Source organism: Lonchura striata, chromosome 27 (assembly GCF_050655825.1).
Source record: "Lonchura striata isolate lonStrDom1 chromosome 27, ASM5065582v1, whole genome shotgun sequence".
Classification (NCBI taxonomy): Eukaryota; Metazoa; Chordata; class Aves; order Passeriformes; family Estrildidae; genus Lonchura; species Lonchura striata.
Genome location: NC_140729.1, coordinates 9,483,545 through 9,502,096, shown reverse-complemented (window position 1 = coordinate 9,502,096; position 18,552 = coordinate 9,483,545). Strand labels below are relative to the sequence as shown.

Below are 18,552 nucleotides of genomic sequence, written 5' to 3'. Positions count from 1 at the left end.
CTAATTTGCCTTTTGTACTCCGTTTATTCACCTATCCATCCATCCATCCATCCATCCATCCATCCATCCATCCATCCATCCATCTTTCACTTCAGGAAAATCTTTTTTGCTCATTCCTTTCTACTCTTGAAAATTGCAATTGCCCATCTAAACACCCTTCATAGGTTCGTGTCCCCAACCAAACACTCTCGGATAAATAATCTCTTCTTACTTTATTATAGAGAAATCTCTCAGTTAAGGCTGATCTGTCCTCTTTTCCAATCTCTCTCCGTTTCCTGGGAAAGAAAAGTGATTGTTCTTTTCCCGGTGGCAGTGGCTATGGCCAGAGCCCAGATAGAGCAGGAGCCGTCATTGGAGACCACCGAGGGCACCGGCATCAACATCACCTGCTCACATCCCAAAATCCAGACCTTCGACTGGATCCAGTGGTACCGACAGCTCCCGGGCCAGGCACCCAAACTCCTCGCACTCACTATGAAAGAGTCGAAAGAGCTGCCGGACGACCTGGGCCAGCTGTGGGTGTCGGCAGATCGGCGCTGGAGCGCGCTGCGGCTCGGCTGGCCCCGGCGCGGGGACGCGGCCGTGTATTACTGCGCGCTGGGCCACGGGCAGAGGAGCCGGGGCTGCGGCCGGGCACGAACCGGCGCGGGCGGGGCCGGGCGGGGCCAGCAGGGGGCGCTGCCGCTCCGGCCGCCGGGCCCCGCGCGGCCCCGCAGCTCCTTCCTCTGCCCCGAGCCCGCCCGCACCGGCCCCGCACGGCCCCGCACCGGCCCCGCACGGCCCCGCACGGCCCCGCACGGCCCCGCACGGCCTCACAACCCGCCCGCACCCTGCGCTCGCACGCTCGCCGCGCACAGCCCGGCCTCCCCTCGCTCCCGAGCCCGCCGCCGCCTCGCACCCAACTGCTGCGCCCAAAGGCGCCTCTGCCAGCGCCTCTCGCCCTCCGGCCACGCCTGCTGCTGCTGCTGCTCTCAGCCGGCTCTGCAAAGCAAAGAGCTGCTCCTGGAGAGCTCCTGGGCTGCGAACTGACCGAGCAGCTGCACTGACAGGCACGCAGGGGCTTATTCATGGTGTGCTGTCACCTCCATGGGTCTTGTCATGAGACGGGTTTGCAGTCAGACTTTCTGAGTTGACAAAGGTATCTCTATCTCTGTCGCTGCTGAAATGTCTCTGTTCCATACTGCAATTTGAATAAGAGGCAGCATTCTCAGCGGGATGTGTAAATGAGGTGTGCTTTCAGCCTAGAATTCACTTCTCTTTATGTTTCATTCTCATCCCCACTTTTCCCAAAACACTCATGGATGATCATTCACCACCTTCCTGAAACAGTAGAACAGCCGGGAAGTAAAACAATAAGTCAGGAGAAGTAGAAGAGCATTTCAAATCATCGAAGTGCTCCTTCACACCCACCTGTCCCATTAAAATAATTGGTCCCTTCTCTTCACGTTAGTAACATGTCAAGCATCCACAAGAACAAATGCCAGCATTTAGCAATGGTGCAAGTGTTGGAGGGAGACACTTGAAAGACTGAGCTCCACATCAGGTTTCTCTCCTGACACTTGCTCTAGAGACCCCGTTTCCTTTGGGGACAGCAGCCTTTCAGCATCTTGAGGAACTCCATGGGCTGAGCAAGTTCAGCAGAGGCCACAGTCAGGGCATGTGAAAGGCGAGAGTGTCTGGTTCTCCGAGGCTCACATCACGTTCATTTTCCTTTCCAACGGAGGAACAAGGAACAGGGAAAGTGATGAACAAAGCACAACAAATGACACCAGTCTGGCAGTGGGTGATAAAGGAGAGCAGTGGGGAGCTCAGACCTCTTCTGCTTCGAATTGATAAGCCATTAGGAAACTGCTGTAAAGTGGCTCGGGCCGAGCGCTGCCAGTGGCAAGAAGAGACAAGTGGAATAGGAGGATAAAGGAGGTGTGAAGATGATTTATGGGATTAGGGAGCACAAATAATGGAATGCTTCTCAATCTGTGCAGTCTTGAGCGTCGGAGTGGTCCAAAGGTCGTCTGGATTTGGGGATTAGCAGTGACCTCACCGAGCTGAGGACACCTCGGGAAGGTGAGAAAGCTCCGTGGGGAAGAAGCTCCTGAGCTGCCAAGTGCCCAGGCCTGGCTGTGCAGCAGAGCTGGCCGTTCCAGCTGCGGAGGTGAGGACTCCACTGCGAGCTGAGCGGGAACAGCCCCTTGCCATGAGCGAGGCCCCAGAGGCACGGAATGCTCCCGGTGCCGATGGCTGAGGGAGCCTCGGCGGCTGCTGCTGGAGCAGCGACAAACGCACAAGGAGCATTTCAGGCGCTGCAAGACCAGGGCATTGCTCTGCCTGCTCCCGCCGCTGCTGCCTTTGCTCCCGCCCAGAGCCGCTCCCGGCAGCTCCGTTCTCTCGGCGCTGCCGCGTGCTTTCGGACTCTTCCTCACTCAGCAAACACGCAGCTCGCTCTCGGCATGCACCTCGCATCTCTCATCCTCAGCGTCTTGCTGGCCCGGCTCCTGGGTAAGTCCTGCCTTTTCCCCCAAGGCACCCTTCTTCTCTTCCTCTTATTCTTGCCTCCAGGAAATCCTCAACAGCCTTATCAGGACCTTGTAAGGAAATATCAGTGATTAGAGAGGAAAGGCTGAGAAAACTCGGCTTCTCTTTGTGGTTTCGCAAGAGCTTGCTCAAGAAGTTCTTTGATTTGTAAGGGAAAGTGGAAGGGAAAGCAGAAAAATCTCGGACTACTTATCTGTTTTTTCTCCCACCTTCAACGCATCTCCCTCTACCTCTCTTTCGTCTCATCCTTTTCTTGTAACCTCAGAAGATCTCTGCTGTCTCCGCAATCCCACATTCTTCCTATTTTAATATAAATTCCCTCATCCCGTCAAAGCTGCTTCAGACACCGAACTGCTTTTAATTTCATTTTCTTAATAGGGCATCCCATTCTGCCTCCAGGCTGCCCCGGCTTCCAGAGTTCTCTGGGCTGCCAGAACAACCAGCAGTTCCCTCTTTCCAAGATTACCATTGTGTGTTCTCAGGGATTGAGCAACCCTCAGAGTTGACAGGATTGAGTCACAGGAAAGGGGACGCAGCATGGACCCTTCTGCTGTACCTCGATGAGTTTCTCAGCCTGATGGAGCACCTAAAATTTAGGCTGTTCCCGGGTCGTCTTAGAAGCAGATGTAGGAGCAGGGACACAAAGCAGCACTTCTAACGGTTTTCCCGTGCTGAGAGCTCGGAAATCTTGCGCATAATCACTGTCACCTGTACTTCTGCATATCTGGTTGTGAAGACTGCTTTTGCATCCAATTTGTTTTTCCAACCTAGAGCCCTTCACTTTGGAGTGGCTCACCATCACTTTCTTCCAGGCGCCACGGGGCAGGACACGGTCACCCAGGATAATGGACCAGTCACGGTGAAGCAGGGACACTCCTTTCACACCACCTGCAAATACCAGACCAATACTTTTAATGCCTCGTACTGGTACCAGCTGCGGAAAGGTCAAGCCCCACAGCTGCTCTCCTATCAAGCAGGGAGTGGCCCCAAGCACAGCGGCCGGATCACCACGCACCTGAACACCACGGGCAAATCCAGTGTCCTGCAGCTGGAGGAAGTGGAGCTCTCTGACACTGCCTGGTACCTCTGTGCTCTGCAAGACACCCTGGTGCAGGGAGCTGCCTTGGCTGTGCAACAAGGCAGGGCAGGGAGGGGATGTGTCAGGGCAAGGCTGAGCTTGGGGAAGGGACCCTGATCTCTGCCTGGTGTTCACCAGAAGTTGCATTCACATCTGTGTACTATGAACTGGAGGTTTGGACAGAATTCATTCTAGTACTTTCCATGACAAACTCATTTGGACTATTTTACTCATTCCTGCATTGTGCAGCGTCTGAGTAAAGAAAAGTCTCCCCTGTGCCTGCCTGAGACCTTGTCCTTCCACATTATAGCCCTGCTGCTTTTGCCCCACATGTCCCCAGCAGAGCCCAGCGCTGGTTGTGTGTTCCTGCCTTGTGAGCTCTCGGAGCAGCCCCGTTTGCACGGACACACGGGAAGCACGGGTTTGTCTGTGGCTCCACGGCGCTAAGCACGGCCCTGGCTGTGTAAGTGTGTGTCCCTCATCGCGAGGGAATTTGCTGCCTCTGCCAGGGCCCCGAGCGCTGCTGTGGCCCTGAAGAGCACAGAGCAGCAGCTTGCCAGGCTCCCGCAGAGCCTGAGCGCAGCCGAGCGGGGCCGGCAGCTGCCCGCTGCAGATGGTGCGGGCTGGATCTGCTCCCCACGCGGGGCGGCTGCTGTGTGCGATGGGACACAGCTGGCTCTTGTCGCTGGCCGTGCCCAACGTGCTGGTGGCGCTGCTGAAGGTGCTGCTGCGGGGAGAGGCGGGGGCAGATTTGGGCTGGGGCGGAGCTGGCGGCGTTGCAGAGGAGGCGGCACGGCCGCAGCAGAGCCGGGGCTGAGGGGCACAGCGAGGCTCGGCCGGCGGAGCGGCGGCATGCGGCGGTGTCGGGGCGGGGGGCTGGCGGCGCTGCCCGCGCTGCTGCTGCTCGGTGAGCGGGGAAGGAAGCAGTGCGGATGGTCGGGGGGCTGTGTGAGACCCTTCTCTCTCTAAGATTCATCTCTAACTCCTTTTCTCCGTCTCAGTTCTTGTTTGATCCCTGTCCCATCCTCTAATGTAATGTTTTTTGATTTTGTTTTTTTTTTTTTTACTCATTGAAGTTCTCCCAGCTAGTTTGTCCTTTTTACTCCGTTTTTTCATCCATCCATCCATCAATCCAACCGTCCATCCATCCATCCATCCATCCGTCCTTCCACCCATCCGTCCATCCCTCCCTCCCTCCCCTCTCTTCCTCCAGGGTAATCTATTTTCCACATTCAATTTTTCTCGTAAAAGTTGCAATTGTGCGTCAAAATACTCTTCATAGGTTCGTATCCCCAGCCAAACACTCTCGGATAAATAATCTATTCATACTCTATTATCGAGACATATCTCGTGTAACGCTCCTCCTTTCCCATCTCTCCCTCCTTTTTCTGTGAATGAAAAGTGATTGTTCTTTTCCCGGTTGCAGTGGCTGTGGCCAGAGCCCAGATAGAGCAGGAGCCGTCCTTGGAGACCACCGAGGGCACAGGCATCAACATCACCTGCTCACATCCCAAAATCCAGACCAGCGAAACGATCTTCTGGTACCGACAGCTCCCGGGCCAGGGACCAGAACTCCTCGCGAGCATTCACAAAGACTCCAAAAAGCTGCCGGGCATTGCAGGAGAGCTGTGGGTGTCGGCAGACCGGCGCTGGAGCGCGCTGCGGCTCGGCTGGCCCCGGCGCGGGGACGCGGCCGTGTATTACTGCGCGCTGGGCCACGGGCAGAGGAGCCGGGGCTGCGGCCGGGCACGAACCGGCGCGGGCGGGGCCGGGCGGGGCCAGCAGGGGGCGCTGCCGCTCCGGCCGCCGGGCCCCGCGCGGCCCCGCAGCTCCTTCCTCTGCCCCGAGCCCGCCCGCACCGGCCCCGCACGGCCCCGCACGGCCCCGCACCGGCCCCGCACGGCCCCGCACGGCCCCGCACGGCCCCGCACGGCCTCACAACCCGCCCGCACCCTGCGCTCGCACGCTCGCCGCGCACGGCCCGGCCTCCCCTCGCTCCCGAGCCCGCCGCCGCCTCGCACCCAACTGCTGCGCCCAAAGGCGCCTCTGCCAGCGCCTCTCGCCCTCCGGCCACGCCTGCTGCTGCTGCTGCTCTCAGCCGGCTCTGCAAATCAAAGAGCTGCTCCTGGAGAGCTCCTGGGCTGCGAACTGACCGAGCAGCTGCACTGACACGCACACGGGCTAATTCATGGAGTGCTGTCACCTCAGTAGGTCATGATATAAAACGGGTTTGCAGTCAGGCTTACCGAGGTCACGAAGGAATCTCCATCTCTGTCGCTGCAGAAGTGTCTCTTCTCCATATGGCCACGTGAATAAAAGCAGCATTCTCACCTGGGTGTGTAAATCAAATGTGCTCTCTATCCCACCTAAGCCTGGCAATCACGTCTCTGCATTTCTTTTTCTCATCCTCAGTTTCCCCCAAACAATAATGGATGTGCAGTCAGACTCTTTCTTAAATAGGAGAACATCCTGGAGTGAAAACAATAAATTGGTTGGAGAAGAGGAGCATCTCAAATCAGCTGACGACACTGTCACAGCCATCGTCCACACAAAACCAGATTTGTCCCTTTCCCTTCACGTTAGTAATCTCTCAGGTATCCCGAAAAGCAGATGCCAGGATTTGGCAAACCTGCAAGTACTGGAGGGAGACATATGAAACATTGAGCTCCACATGAGGTTTCTCTCCCGACACTTGCTCTAGAGACCCCTTTTACTTTTGAGGATAGGAAGCTTTCAGCATCATCAGGAGCTCCCTGGGCTGAGAAAGTTCAGCAGAGGCCATCGTCAGGGCATGTGAAAGATGAGAGTGTCTGGTTCCTCGAGGATCGCATGACGTCCATTTTCCTTTACTAGGGAAGAATAAGGAAAAGTGAAAGTGATAAACAAAGCACACAGACGTGGCAGAAGGTGATAAAGGAGGGAAAGAGGGAGCTCGGAGCTCATCACCCTCTAATTGATTGGCCATTAGGGAACAATAGCTGTGGCTGTGAATTGGCTCAGGCTGAGTTTTGTCAGTGACAAATGGTAAAGGGATGATGAGAGAGGACATGGAATCCTAAGGAAAAGAGACTTCCGGTGATGTGTCTCTGGGATCAACAAGGATGGCTGCAGGATTCCATTCTCAGCACAAGTACTGGGAAGAATCCTCATCTCCCTGTACATGTCTGATCATCTTTGCTCTGAAGCTTAAGAAGGCACAACGAGCAAAGGAGCCTTTAGAATGTAATGCTTTTACTTTGAAAATCTGTGAGAACCACAGGACCTCCCACTTCTCTAGATATCTCGTTCTCATCCATGGGGAAGTGCAACACTTGCGTGAGATTATCGCTATTAAACCATTATCATTACCTGCATCTTCATTCACATCATTACAGAATGTTGTGGGGGTTTTTTTTATTGATTTCTTTTTCATTTTTTAATTTTTTTTTTTTTTTGAGAAATCTCGATTTAAAATAAAACCAAACTGACGAATATGGGATGATTCTGGGGTTGACTGGCAAAAGGGGTGGAAATGAGGGACCGTGGAAAGAGGCATTCATCCCAGGCAGATGAAGTGCAGGGGACAAGTGACAAAAAGAGAGGTCTCCTGTTCCCAGAGGAAAGAGCAATGACCCCACCGAGCTGAGGACACCTCGGGAAGGTGAGAACGCTCCGTGGGGAAGAAGCCCCTGAGCTGCCAAGTGCCCAGGCCTGGCTGTGCAGCAGAGCTGGCCGTTCCAGCTGCGGAGGTGAGGACTCCACTGCGAGCTGAGCGGGAACAGCCCCTTGCCATGAGCGAGGCCCCAGAGGCACGGAATGCTCCCGGTGCCGATGGCTGAGGGAGCCTCGGCGGCTGCTGCTGGAGCAGCGACAAACGCACAAGGAGCATTTCAGGCGCTGCAAGACCAGGGCATTGCTCTGCCTGCTCCCGCCGCTGCTGCCTTTGCTCCCGCCCAGAGCCGCTCCCGGCAGCTCCGTTCTCTCGGCGCTGCCGCGTGCTTTCGGACTCTTCCTCACTCAGCAAACACGCAGCTCGCTCTCGGCATGCACCTCGCATCTCTCATCCTCAGCGTCTTGCTGGCCCGGCTCCTGGGTAAGTCCTGCCTTTTCCCCAAAGCACCCGTCTTCTTCTCTTCCTCTTTTTCTTACCTCCAGGAAATCCTCAACAGCCTTATCAGGACTTTGTAGGGAAATATCAGCGATTAGATGGGAAAGGCTGAGAAAAATCGGCTCCTCTTTGTGGTTTTCCAAGTGTGTGCTAAAGAAGTTCTTTGATTTGTAATGGAAAAGGGAAAAGAGAGAAATCTCGGGACATTTCTCTGTCTTTTCTCTTACCTTCAACGCATCTCCCTCTGCTGCTCTTTTCTGATCCTTTTGCCGTTACCTCAGGAGATCTGAGCTATCTTTGCAGTCAGATATAGTTCCAGTGTTAATGTAAATTCCAAGATCCTGTCAAACCTTCCCCAGGCACCTCAATGTTCCTATTTCATTGACATTATCAGGGCGTCCCATTCTGCCTCCAGGTTGACACAGCTCTGCCAGGGCTTCCAGAGTTCTCTGAGCTGGCAACACAACCATGGCTCCCGCTTTCCAAGATCAGCTTTATGTGTACTCAGGAACTGAGGAAAACTCAGTGGTGACAGGGATGCAGAAGCAAGATGAATCCTTTAGCTGTACCTTGATGGGTTCCTCTGCCTGTTTGAGCACCTAAAATTTAGGCTGTTCCCGAGTCGTCTTAGAAGCAGATGTAGGAGCAGCTACACAGAGCAGCTGAGAGCTCTGAAATCCTGTCCAAACTCACTCTCACCTGTCCATCTCCACATCTGGTTTTGTAGAATGCATTTGCACCCAATTTGTTTTTCCTACCTGGAGTCCTTCCCTGTGGAGCAGCTCACCATCACTTTCTTCCAGGCGCCACGGGGCAGGACACGGTCACCCAGGATGATGGACCAGTCACGGTGAAGCAGGGACACCCCTTCCACACCACCTGCAAATACCAGAGCAGTAATTTTTATGCCTTGCTCTGGTACCAGCTGCGGAAAGGCCAAGCCCCGCAGCTGCTCTCCTATCAAGCAGGGAGTGGCCCCAAGCACAGCGGCCGGATCACCACGCACCTGAACACCACGGGCAAATCCAGTGTCCTGCAGTTGGAGGAAGTGGAGCTCTCTGACACTGCCTTGTACCTCTGTGCTCTGCGAGACACCCTGGTGCAGGGAGCTGCCTCGGCTGTGCAACAAGGCAGGGCAGGGAGGGGATGTGTCAGGGCAAGGCTGAGCTTGGGGAAGGGACCCTGATCTCACCCCAGTGTTCACCAGAAGTTGCATCCACATGTGTGTACTATGGTCTAAGGGTTTGGACAGAATTCATTCTAGCGCTTTCCCTGACAGAATATTTAGTACACTTTATACTCCTTTCTGCATTGTGCACTCTCTAAAGAAAGAAAAGTACCCCCTGTGCTTGCCTGAGACCTTGTCCTGCCACACTCCAGCCCTGCTGCTTTTGCCCCACATGTCCCCAGCGGAGCCCAGCGCTGGTTGTGTGTTCCTGCCTTGTGAGCTCTCGGAGCAGCCCCGTTTGCACGGACACACGGGAAGCACGGATTTGTCTGTGGCTCCACGGCGCTGAGCACGGCCCTGGCTGTGTCCGTGTGTGTCCCTCATCGGAAGGGAATTTGCTGCCTCTGCCAGGGCCCCGAGCGCTGCTGTGGCCCTGAAGAGCACAGAGCAGCAGCTTGCCAGGCTCCCGCAGAGCCTGAGCGCAGCCGAGCGGGGCCGGCAGCTGCCCGCTGCAGATGGTGCGGGCTGGATCTGCTCCCCACGCGGGGCGGCTGCTGTGTGCGATGGGACACAGCTGCCTCTTGTCGCTGGCCGTGCCCAACGTGCTGGTGGCGCTGCTGAAGGTGCTGCTGCGGGGAGAGGCGGGGGCTGATTTGGGCCGGGGCGGAGCTGGCGGCGTTAGGGAGGAGAGGAGAGGGAGAGGGAGAGGGACAGGGAGAGGGGGAGGGAGAGGGAGAGGAGAACAATGTTAGGCCGTCGGGGCGGTGGCATGCGGCGGTGTCGGGGCGCGGGGCTTGCGGCGCTGGCCGCGCTGCTGCTGCTTGGTGCGTTGTGTTGGCGGCCGGGGGCGTCTGGGTCGGGTGACTACGTGAGACCGCCTAGCCCGAAATTCATCTCTTATCCTCCTGTTTCTTTTCAGTTCTTATTTACCCTGTGTTTCCTCCTCTTCCCTGATACTTTCTTCCCTCTGTTAAGATAATTCTTCCCATTTTGCTTTTTTTACTCCATGTCTGTACAACTCCGTCTCTCCCTCCTTGCCTCCCTCCCTCCCTCCATCCATCCCTTCCTCCCTCCTAGCTGGTGTATTTTTGTAATTTCGGTCTGATTTTTCCTCAAAACACCTCTCACAGATCCTTGTTTTCAGACAAACAGACTCAGTGAAATTAGCTCTCCAAACTTGATTGCCAGAACATATCCCATTTAGCTCTGTTCTGTCGTCCTCTCCCATCTCCCCCTGCAAGGCTTTTTCAGAAAAAGAAAACTGATTCTTCTTTTCCCTGTGGCAGGGACTGTGGCCAGAGCTCAGATAGAGCAGGAGCCGTCGTTGGAGACCACCGAGGGCACCGGCATCAACATCACCTGCTCACATCCCAAAATCCAAACCAACGAATGGATCCAGTGGTACCGACATCTCCCTGGCCGAGCACCCGAACTCCTCGCACTCACTATGAAAGAGTCGAAAGAGCTGCCGGACAATCTGGGCCAGCTGTGGGTGTCGGCAGACCGGCGCTGGAGCGCGCTGCGGCTCGGCTGGCCCCGGCGCGGGGACGCGGCCGTGTATTACTGCGCGCTGGGCCACGGGCAGAGGAGCCGGGGCTGCGGCCGGGCACGAACCGGCGCGGGCGGGGCCGGGCGGGGCCAGCAGGGGGCGCTGCCGCTCCGGCCGCCGGGGCCGCCTCGCCCCGCTCGGCCCGGGATCCCGGGGCGCTGCCGCAATGGGACCGATGCCGATACCGACTTCAAAATCCACACCGGCACCGAGTCACCGACCAGCTCGGAGTCACAGTCCTCCCTCTGCCCCTCTTCTCAGCACTGGCTTAATGATCATTTGCCCCAGCTGCCTCATCTCCCTAGCACAAATCCCTCCCAATCCCAAGGACTTTTGAGCATCTAAATCCCTTAGCCAATCTTTAACTTTCTCCATCTGGATTGCAGCAGTTCCGTGCTGCTTATCTTCCATGTCTTCCAGATCATGAGGCCAGTTCCCGTGAGGATCATCAATCCTGCTCCTGAAGACTAAACCAATGAAGTTGCTAATCACCTCAGCAGTTCCCTTAGTTTTGGTGAATATATTGCCCACGGTGTCCAATGGAGAATGGTGATTATTCTCAGTCCTCGTTAATGTATTTGTAAAAACACTCCTAATTACCCCTTACAGAATGGGCTAGATCAAGTTCTGCGCTTTGTCCTCTCTGCTTTTCTTTCTACATGACCTAATGACATCGTCCAACTCTTCCTGAGCTGCCTACCCTTTTCCAAAGGTGATAAAACATCGATTTATTCCCAGAGTTCCTGGGAATGCTCCCTTCTCAGCCAGGCAGTTCTTCACTACCTCCATATCTTTTTGCACACAGGTCCAGTCTGCTCCTGTGCCTTTGAGATTTATTTCTTAAATCACATCCAGTCTTTGGGGCCACTTTCTTTTCAAGAGCTGCTTCCCAAGGGACGTTCCACATCAGTGTCCTCAACAGGCAAAAGTCCACCCTCTGGAAGTCCAGGGTAGAGGTTTTCTTGATATCCCTTCATTTCCATGAAATGAAAACCCTGCCATTTCATAGTTGCTGTGCCCAACACGGCCTCCAGCCACCACATCTCCCAGCAGCACTGCTCTGGTTGTAAACAGCAGATCTGCTGGGGCCCCAGCCTTGTTCAGCTCCCTTTTACTTTGACAGCTTGGAGAGCATCTGCACAGGGGAATGATTGCAGAGAGACCAGGCCTGAATGCAGCAGAGAGATTTAATGGGGCACAAAGACACAAAGAAACTCAGCACAAGTGCACAACAGCAGTGCTGGCAGCCCGGGGCCATCTGAGAGTCCGTCCTCCTTGGCACTGCAGAGGTTCCCACACGGTGCCTGTCTACCTGCCCCAGACAGGGAGACGAGACTGATGGGCCCCACCAGGCTGCCCTTGCTGGCACCGCACTGCCAAGGGGAGACAAAGCAAACAAAGTAAAGGGAAAGGCAAAGCCTTGCAGCTGTCCTGGGACCAACACTGAGAAATGTCCATCCTTTGCCCTGCACCTTGTTCTGAGGAACCTGAGCTGTCTCCATGGGGCTTTCCCAGCATCTGCTTCAGGGCAGGGACCTTGTGCCATAGCAGCACCTGGAAATGCCAGCCGGGTCACAGCCCCCAGAGCTGATGGGCACTCGGTCACAGCTGAGGATGCTGCCAACAGCAGCCGGGGTGGAGGATCCCAGCCCGGTGTTCTGTGGGAAGGAGCTGAGCATGGGGCTGGGCAGGGTCAGCAGCACGGGGGAGGGCTCAGTGCCGACGGTGGAGTCCTGGCACTGCCTGGCACAGGGCTCATTGCAGCTCTTGGCCAGCGGGGTGGGGCCGCAGGGCCGGCATGGCCAGCACGGGCTGTAGCAGGACACGGCTCCAAGTGAAAAGTGCACCTGGCAGAGGGAGCAGACAAGAAGCAGAGAGCACAGGGGTGAATGAGAGCAACCAAGGCCACTCCTGAGTTGGGATCTATAGCCCCAGCAAGGAGCTTTCTTCTTTGCCCTGCAAATAGCAGCCTGGCCCAGGGAGACTCTCTCCTAATTCCTTAAGCATGGGCCCCTGTAGCTACACTGCAGCTTTTTTCTATTACACAATGTCACCCAAATATCTTTGGCATGAGAGTAGACTGAGCATAGAAGAAAACAACCTCTGCTGGGATATTTGCTACGTGGATCATTTTGTAAGCGAAAGAGAAAGTGAAGGGGCATCAGACTCACCTGGTTTCCAGACTCAGAAGGAGCCTGGGTGCCACTGAGCAATGATGTAGTAGAATGCAGATTTGTCCAGGGAAGAGGCACTGACATGCACTCCCTGCTTCCTGAGCTCTCCTTTTCCAGCAGGTCGGAACATCAACTTTTGCTCCAGCTAATTTCCAGTCCCAACAAGGATTGTTTCACCCAGATTTGGCGTTTTAGTTTAATTCTATTTAAAGTGTTGGGAGTGCCTCAGCATGGCAGCGAGCACTCACACACATACAGACACATGGACACTCAGACACATGGACTGGGACCGGTCTCTCCACACCAGTGCACAGCTGCTCTTCCCTGTCCTGCATCAGTTTGGTTTTATGGATACAGAGAATTGCTGAGGTTTTATGCCCAGCTCCTGTATCAATGTGAGTGGGTTTCTTTCCCATGCCCTGTAGGACAATTCGGGAATCCCCAGCATGACAGCAAAGGGGAGATGTGAGTGAACAGATGATGGGAGCGAAGGAACCCCAGGGCCTGTCAATGCTCAGCTCCACGATACCAGCCCGATCCCTGCCCCCAGCCCGGCGCCGCCGCTTCCGCCGCGCAGAGCCCCGAGCGCCGCCCCGCTGGCACCGCGCTCGCCTCCCCTCCGTTCCCTGGCCGGAGCCGGCGAGAGCCCGAGCAGCGGCGGCGCAGGGCTCTGGGCCGGGGCGGAGCTGGCGGCGTTGCAGAGGAGGCGGCACGGCCGCAGCAGAGCCGGGGCTGAGGGGCACAGCGAGGCTCGGCCGGCGGAGCGGCGGCATGCGGCGGTGTCGGGGCGCGGGGCTGGCGGCGCTGCCCGCGCTGCTGCTGCTCGGTGCGCGGGGGTGGGGAAGGGGACAGGTTTGAGACTGGGGTGATCCCGCAGGTCCCGGCAGGCTGCCCTCCTGCCTGGCTTCCTCGCAGACCTCTTCCCGAGAGCTGTTCTCGCATTCATCTCGCCCTTTTCTCCATCCCGCAGTCCCTCAGAAGTCTCCTTTTTCTTTTCTTTATCCAACCCTGCACAAGCATTCCATCCTTCTCTTTCTTTATAACCTATAGAGTCTGTCCTTAGCACTTGTAACTTTTCTTCTTTTCTTTTTATGCTCTCTTCAACATACTCCCACACCCTGTTGTCTGCACCATTCTTTCTGTCATTCATGCGTTCATCTCTCCACAAACCACTAATGGACAATTCCATTCCTGCCTATCTTGAAATCCCGTCGGTACTGCTTTCCTCATTATCTCTGTATGTTCCTGAATGTTTCTGCGGATTTCGTTCTTTGAAGTAGGGCAATGCAAGATTTCAGCCTTTTCCTTTTTATGTTCTCGGCAGTGGCTGCAGTCAGAGCCCAGGTACAGCAGGAGCCACTCCTGGAAACCACCGAGGGTACTGGCATCAACATCACCTGCTCACACTCCAACAAAGGGAGTGCTGATTACATCCATTTCTACCGTCAGCTCCCGGGCCGAGCACCCGAATTCCTCACCCTCGCTGCTAGAGGCTCCAAGGAGGTGCCGGCCATTGCAGGAGAGCTGCGGGTGTCGGAGGACGGGCGCTGGAGCGCGCTGCGGCTCGGCTGGCCCCGGCGCGGGGACGCGGCCGTGTATTACTGCGCGCTGGGCCACGGGCAGAGGAGCCGGGGCTGCGGCCGGGCACGAACCGGCGCGGGCGGGGCCGGGCGGGGCCAGCAGGGGGCGCTGCCGCTCCGGCCGCCGGGCCCCGCGCGGCCCCGCAGCTCCTTCCTCTGCCCCGAGCCCGCCCGCACCGGCCCCGCACGGCCCCGCACGGCCCCGCACGGCCCCGCACGGCCCCGCACGGCCCCGCACGGCCTCACAACCCGCCCGCACCCTGCGCTCGCACGCTCGCCGCGCACATCCCGGCCTCCCCTCGCTCCCGAGCCCGCCGCCGCCTCGCACCCAACTGCTGCGCCCAAAGGCGCCTCTGCCAGCGCCTCTGGCCCTCCGGCCACGCCTGCTGCTGCTGCTGCTCTCAGCCGGCTCTGCAAATCAAAGAGCTGCTCCTGGAGAGCTCCTGGGCTGCGAACTGACCGAGCAGCTGCACTGACACGCACACAGGGGCTAATTAATGGAGTGCTGTCACCTCCGTGGGTCATGCCATGAGAGGGGTGCGGAGAGAGGCTTTCTGAGCTGACAAAGGAATTCCCATCTCGGTCCCTGCAGAAATGTCTCTGTTCTATAGTACAAGGTGATTAAGGGCAGCATTCCTACCTAGATATCCAGGGCAAATGTGGTTACTGTCCCGCACTTCTCTACAGAGCTCTTGTCATCCTCAGGTTTCCCCAAACCACCATGGAAGAACATTCAGTATCTTCCTGAAATAGCAGAACATCTGGGAGGGAAAATAATAAATTGGTTGGGGTAGAGGAGGCATTCAAAGCATTAAAGAGTTCTCACGCTCACATTCCACCTGAAAATCATTAGTCCCTTTTCCTTCCCATTAGTAACCTCTCAGGTATCCTGAAAAGCAGATGCCAGGATTTAGCAAATGCTGCAAGTGTTGGAGGTAGACAGTTTAAAGACTGAGCTCCACAGGATGTTTCTCTCCCGGGACTTACTCTAGAGACCCCTTTTACTTTTGAGGTCAGCAGATTTTCAATATCCTCATGGGGTTTTTTGGGCTGATCAAGTTCAGTAAAGGCCACAGTCAGGGCATGGGAAAAGTGAGAGTGTCTGGTTCTCTGAGCTTCTCATCACGTCCATCTTCCTTCCGAAAGAGAAGAAAAAGGAAAGGAGAAAGTGATGAACACAGCACACCTATGTGGCAGTCGGTGTTAAGGGGGGGAAGAGGGACCTCAGAGCTCTCCAGCCTCTAATTGATTGGCCATTAGGGAACAATGGCTGTGGATGTGAATTGGCCTAGGCTGAGCTTTATCTATGACAAAGGCTCAACAATTACGAGCGAGGACGTGGAATCCTCAGGAAAGGAGAGACTGCCAGTGATGTTCCTCTGGGATCAGAAAGGATAGCTTCATGTGTCGCTTCCCAGCACAAACGCTAGGAAGGAACCTCATCTCCCTGTAAACGTCTGACCCTCTTTTCTCTGCTCTGAAGCCTAAGAAGGTACAACCAACAAACGAGCCCATAGAATGAAAAGCTTTTACTTTGAAAAACTCTGATAACCTCAGGACCCTCCACTTCTCTAGAACCTCCTTCTAAACCATGGGCAAGTGCAACACCTGCGTGAGAATGTTCCTGTTACAGCCATTATCATTACCTGCATCGTTGTTCATATCATTCCAGAAAGCTGTTTTCTGAAAAACTCAATTTAACATAAAACCAAAATGAGCAGTATGGGATCACTCTGGGGATGACTGGGCAAAGGGGTGGGAGTGAGGGAGCTTGGAGAGAGACGCTCATCCCAGGCAGATGAAGAAATACAGGGGAGAAGTGACAGGGACTGAGAAGTCACCGGTTCCCGGAGGAAAGAGCAGTGACCCCCGCGAGCTGAAGACACTTCGGGAAGGTGAGAAAGCTCCGTGGGGAAGAAGCCCCTGAGCTGCCAAGTGCCCAGGCCTGGCTGTGCAGCAGAGCTGGCCGTTCCAGCTGCGGAGGTGAGGACTCCACTGCGAGCTGAGCGGGAACAGCCCCTTGCCATGAGCGAGGCCCCAGAGGCACGGAATGCTCCCGGTGCCGACGGCTGAGGGAGCCTCGGCGGCTGCTGCTGGAGCAGCGACAAACGCACAAGGAGCATTTCAGGCGCTGCAAGGCCAGGGCATTGCTCTGCCTGCTCCCGCCGCTGCTGCCTTTGCTCCCGCCCAGAGCCGCTCCCGGCAGCTCCGTTCTCTCGGCGCTGCCGCGTGCTTTCGGACTCTTCCTCACTCAGCAAACACGCAGCTCGCTCTCGGCATGCACCTCGCATCTCTCATCCTCAGCGTCTTGCTGGCCCGGCTCCTGGGTAAGTCCTGCCTTTTCCCCAAGGCACCCTTCTTCTTCTCTTCCTCTTTTTCTTACCTCCAGGAAATCCTCAACAGCCTTATCAGGACCTTGTAAGGAAATATCAGTGATTAGAGGGGAAAGGCTGAGAAAACTCGGCTTCTCTTTGTGGTTTTCCAAGTGCTTGCTAAAGAAGTTCTTTGATTTGTAAGGGAAAACGGAAGGGAAAGCAGAAAAATCTCGGACTACTTATCTGTTTTTTCTCTCACCTTCAACGCATTTCCCTCTACCTCTCTCTCGTCTGATCCTTTTCCCATCACCTCAGGAGATTTCCGCTGTCTCTTCAATCCCACATTCTTCCTATTTTAGCCTATATTCCCAGATCCTGTCGAACCTGCCCCAGGCACGACACTGCTTTTAATCTCATTTTATTAACAGGGCATCCCATTCTGCCTCCAGGCTGCAATTCTCTGTCACGGCTTCCAGAGTTCTCTGTGCTGCCAGAACAACCGGGGCTCCCTCTTTCCTAAAACACCGTTTTGTGTACTCAGGGACTGAGGAACCGTCAGAGGCGACAGGGATGGGGAAGCAGGATGAATCCTTTGACTATACATCGATGGTTCCTCAGCCTGCTGGAGCACACAAAATTTGGGCTGTTCCCGGGTCTTCTGAGCGGCAGAAGTAGTAGCAGGAAGGCAGCTTATGTCTTGTCATGGTCCTGCTCCGCTGAGAGCTCTGAAATCCTGTCCAAAATCGCTCTCACCTCTCCATCTGCATATCTGAGGACTGCGCTGCAGGGCAGAGAGATTTCACCACCAGGGTTTCGCACCCGATCTGTTTTTCCTGCCTGGTGTCCTTCCCTGTGGAGCAGCTCACCCTCACTTTCTTCCAGGCGCCACGGGGCAGGACACGGTCACCCAGGATGATGGACCAGTCACGGTGAAGCAGGGACACCCCTTCCACACCACCTGCAAATACCAGAGCAGTGATTTTAGGGGATTGTTCTGGTACCAGCTGCAGAAAGGCCAAGCCCCACAGCTGCTCTCCTATCAAGCAGGGAGTGGCCCCAAGCACAGCGGCCGGATCACCACGCACCTGAACACCACGGGCAAATCCAGTGTCCTGCAGCTGGAGGAAGTGGAGCTCTCTGACACTGCCTGGTACCTCTGTGCTCTGCAAGGCACCCTGGTGCAGGGAGCTGCCTCAGCTGTGCAACAAGGCAGGGCAGGGAGGGGATGTGTCAGGGCAAGGTTGAGGTTGGGGAAGGGACCCTGATCTCATCCTGGTGTTCACCAGAAGTTGCATTCACATCTGTGTACTGTGAACTGGAGGTTTGGACAGAATTCATTCTAGTACTTTCCATGACAAACTCATTTGGACTATTTTACTCATTCCTGCATTGTGCAGCGTCTGAGTAAAGAAAAGTCTCCCCTGTGCCTGCCTGAGACCTTGTCCTTCCACATTATAGCCCTGCTGCTTTTGCCCCACCTGTCCCCAGCAGAGCCCAGCGCTGGTTGTGTGTTCCTGCCTTGTGAGCTCTCGGAGCAGCCCCATTTGCACGGACACACGGGAAGCACGGGTTTGTCTGTGGCTCCACGGCGCTGAGCACGGCCCTGGCTGTGTCCGTGTGTGTCCCTCATCGGGAGGGAATTTGCTGCCTCTGCCAGGGCCCCGAGCGCTGCTGTGGCCCTGAAGAGCACAGAGCAGCAGCTTGCCAGGCTCCCGCAGAGCCTGAGCGCAGTCGAGCGGGGCTGGCAGCTGCCCGCTGCAGATGGTGCGGGCTGGATCTGCTCCCCACGCGGGGCGGCTGCTGTGTGCGATGGGACACAGCTGCCTCTTGTCGCTGGCCGTGCCCAACGTGCTGGTGGCGCTGCTGAAGGTGCTGCTGCGGGGAGAGGCGGGGGCAGATTTGGGCTGGGGCGGAGCTGGCGGCGTTGCAGAGGAGGCGGCACGGCCGCAGCAGAGCCGGGGCTGAGTGGCACAGCGAGGCTCGGCCGGCGGAGCGGCGGCATGCGGCGGTGTCGGGGCGCGGGGCTGGCGGCGCTGCCCGCGCTGCTGCTGCTCGGTGCGCGGGGAAGG

The 18,552-nt window shown here is 56.2% G+C and overlaps 2 protein-coding genes and 1 gene segment (V, D, J or C); 2 read left to right on the top strand and 1 right to left on the bottom strand.

Annotated features, from left to right (window-relative positions):
• Positions 1-769: 769 nt before the first annotated feature.
• Positions 770-4,076, top strand: LOC146765177 (Ig kappa chain V-V region MOPC 21-like). The segment is given in 2 exon segments: positions 770-2,496; positions 3,345-4,076. Coding segments are annotated over 2 exon segments (660 nt in total).
• A 6,459-nt stretch (positions 4,077-10,535) lies between these two features.
• LOC146765175 (uncharacterized) lies at positions 10,536-14,250 on the top strand (the record flags this gene model as incomplete). The annotated part of the gene is made up of 2 exons (XM_085561994.1): positions 10,536-13,414; positions 13,913-14,250. Coding segments are annotated over exons 1-2 (687 nt in total), but the record flags the coding sequence as incomplete, so codon positions are not given.
• Positions 11,938-12,672, bottom strand: LOC146765176 (feather keratin Cos1-2-like). Its single transcript, XM_085561995.1, has 2 exons — positions 12,586-12,672; positions 11,938-12,261 (listed from the first exon to the last, which is right to left on the bottom strand). The coding sequence occupies exons 1-2, from the start codon at positions 12,670-12,672 to the stop codon at positions 11,938-11,940; spliced, it is 411 nt and encodes a 136-aa protein (XP_085418121.1).
• Positions 14,251-18,552: the final 4,302 nt, after the last annotated feature.

Coding starts and splice junctions, on each gene's coding strand:
- LOC146765176 (XM_085561995.1), bottom strand. CDS start 12,672: ATGTCAGTGCCTCTTCCCTGGACAAATCTGCATTCTACTACATCATTG. Junction 12,262..12,585: donor CTTCTGAGTCTGGAAACCAG/GTGAGTCTGATG, acceptor TCCCTCTGCCAG/GTGCACTTTTCACTTGGAGC.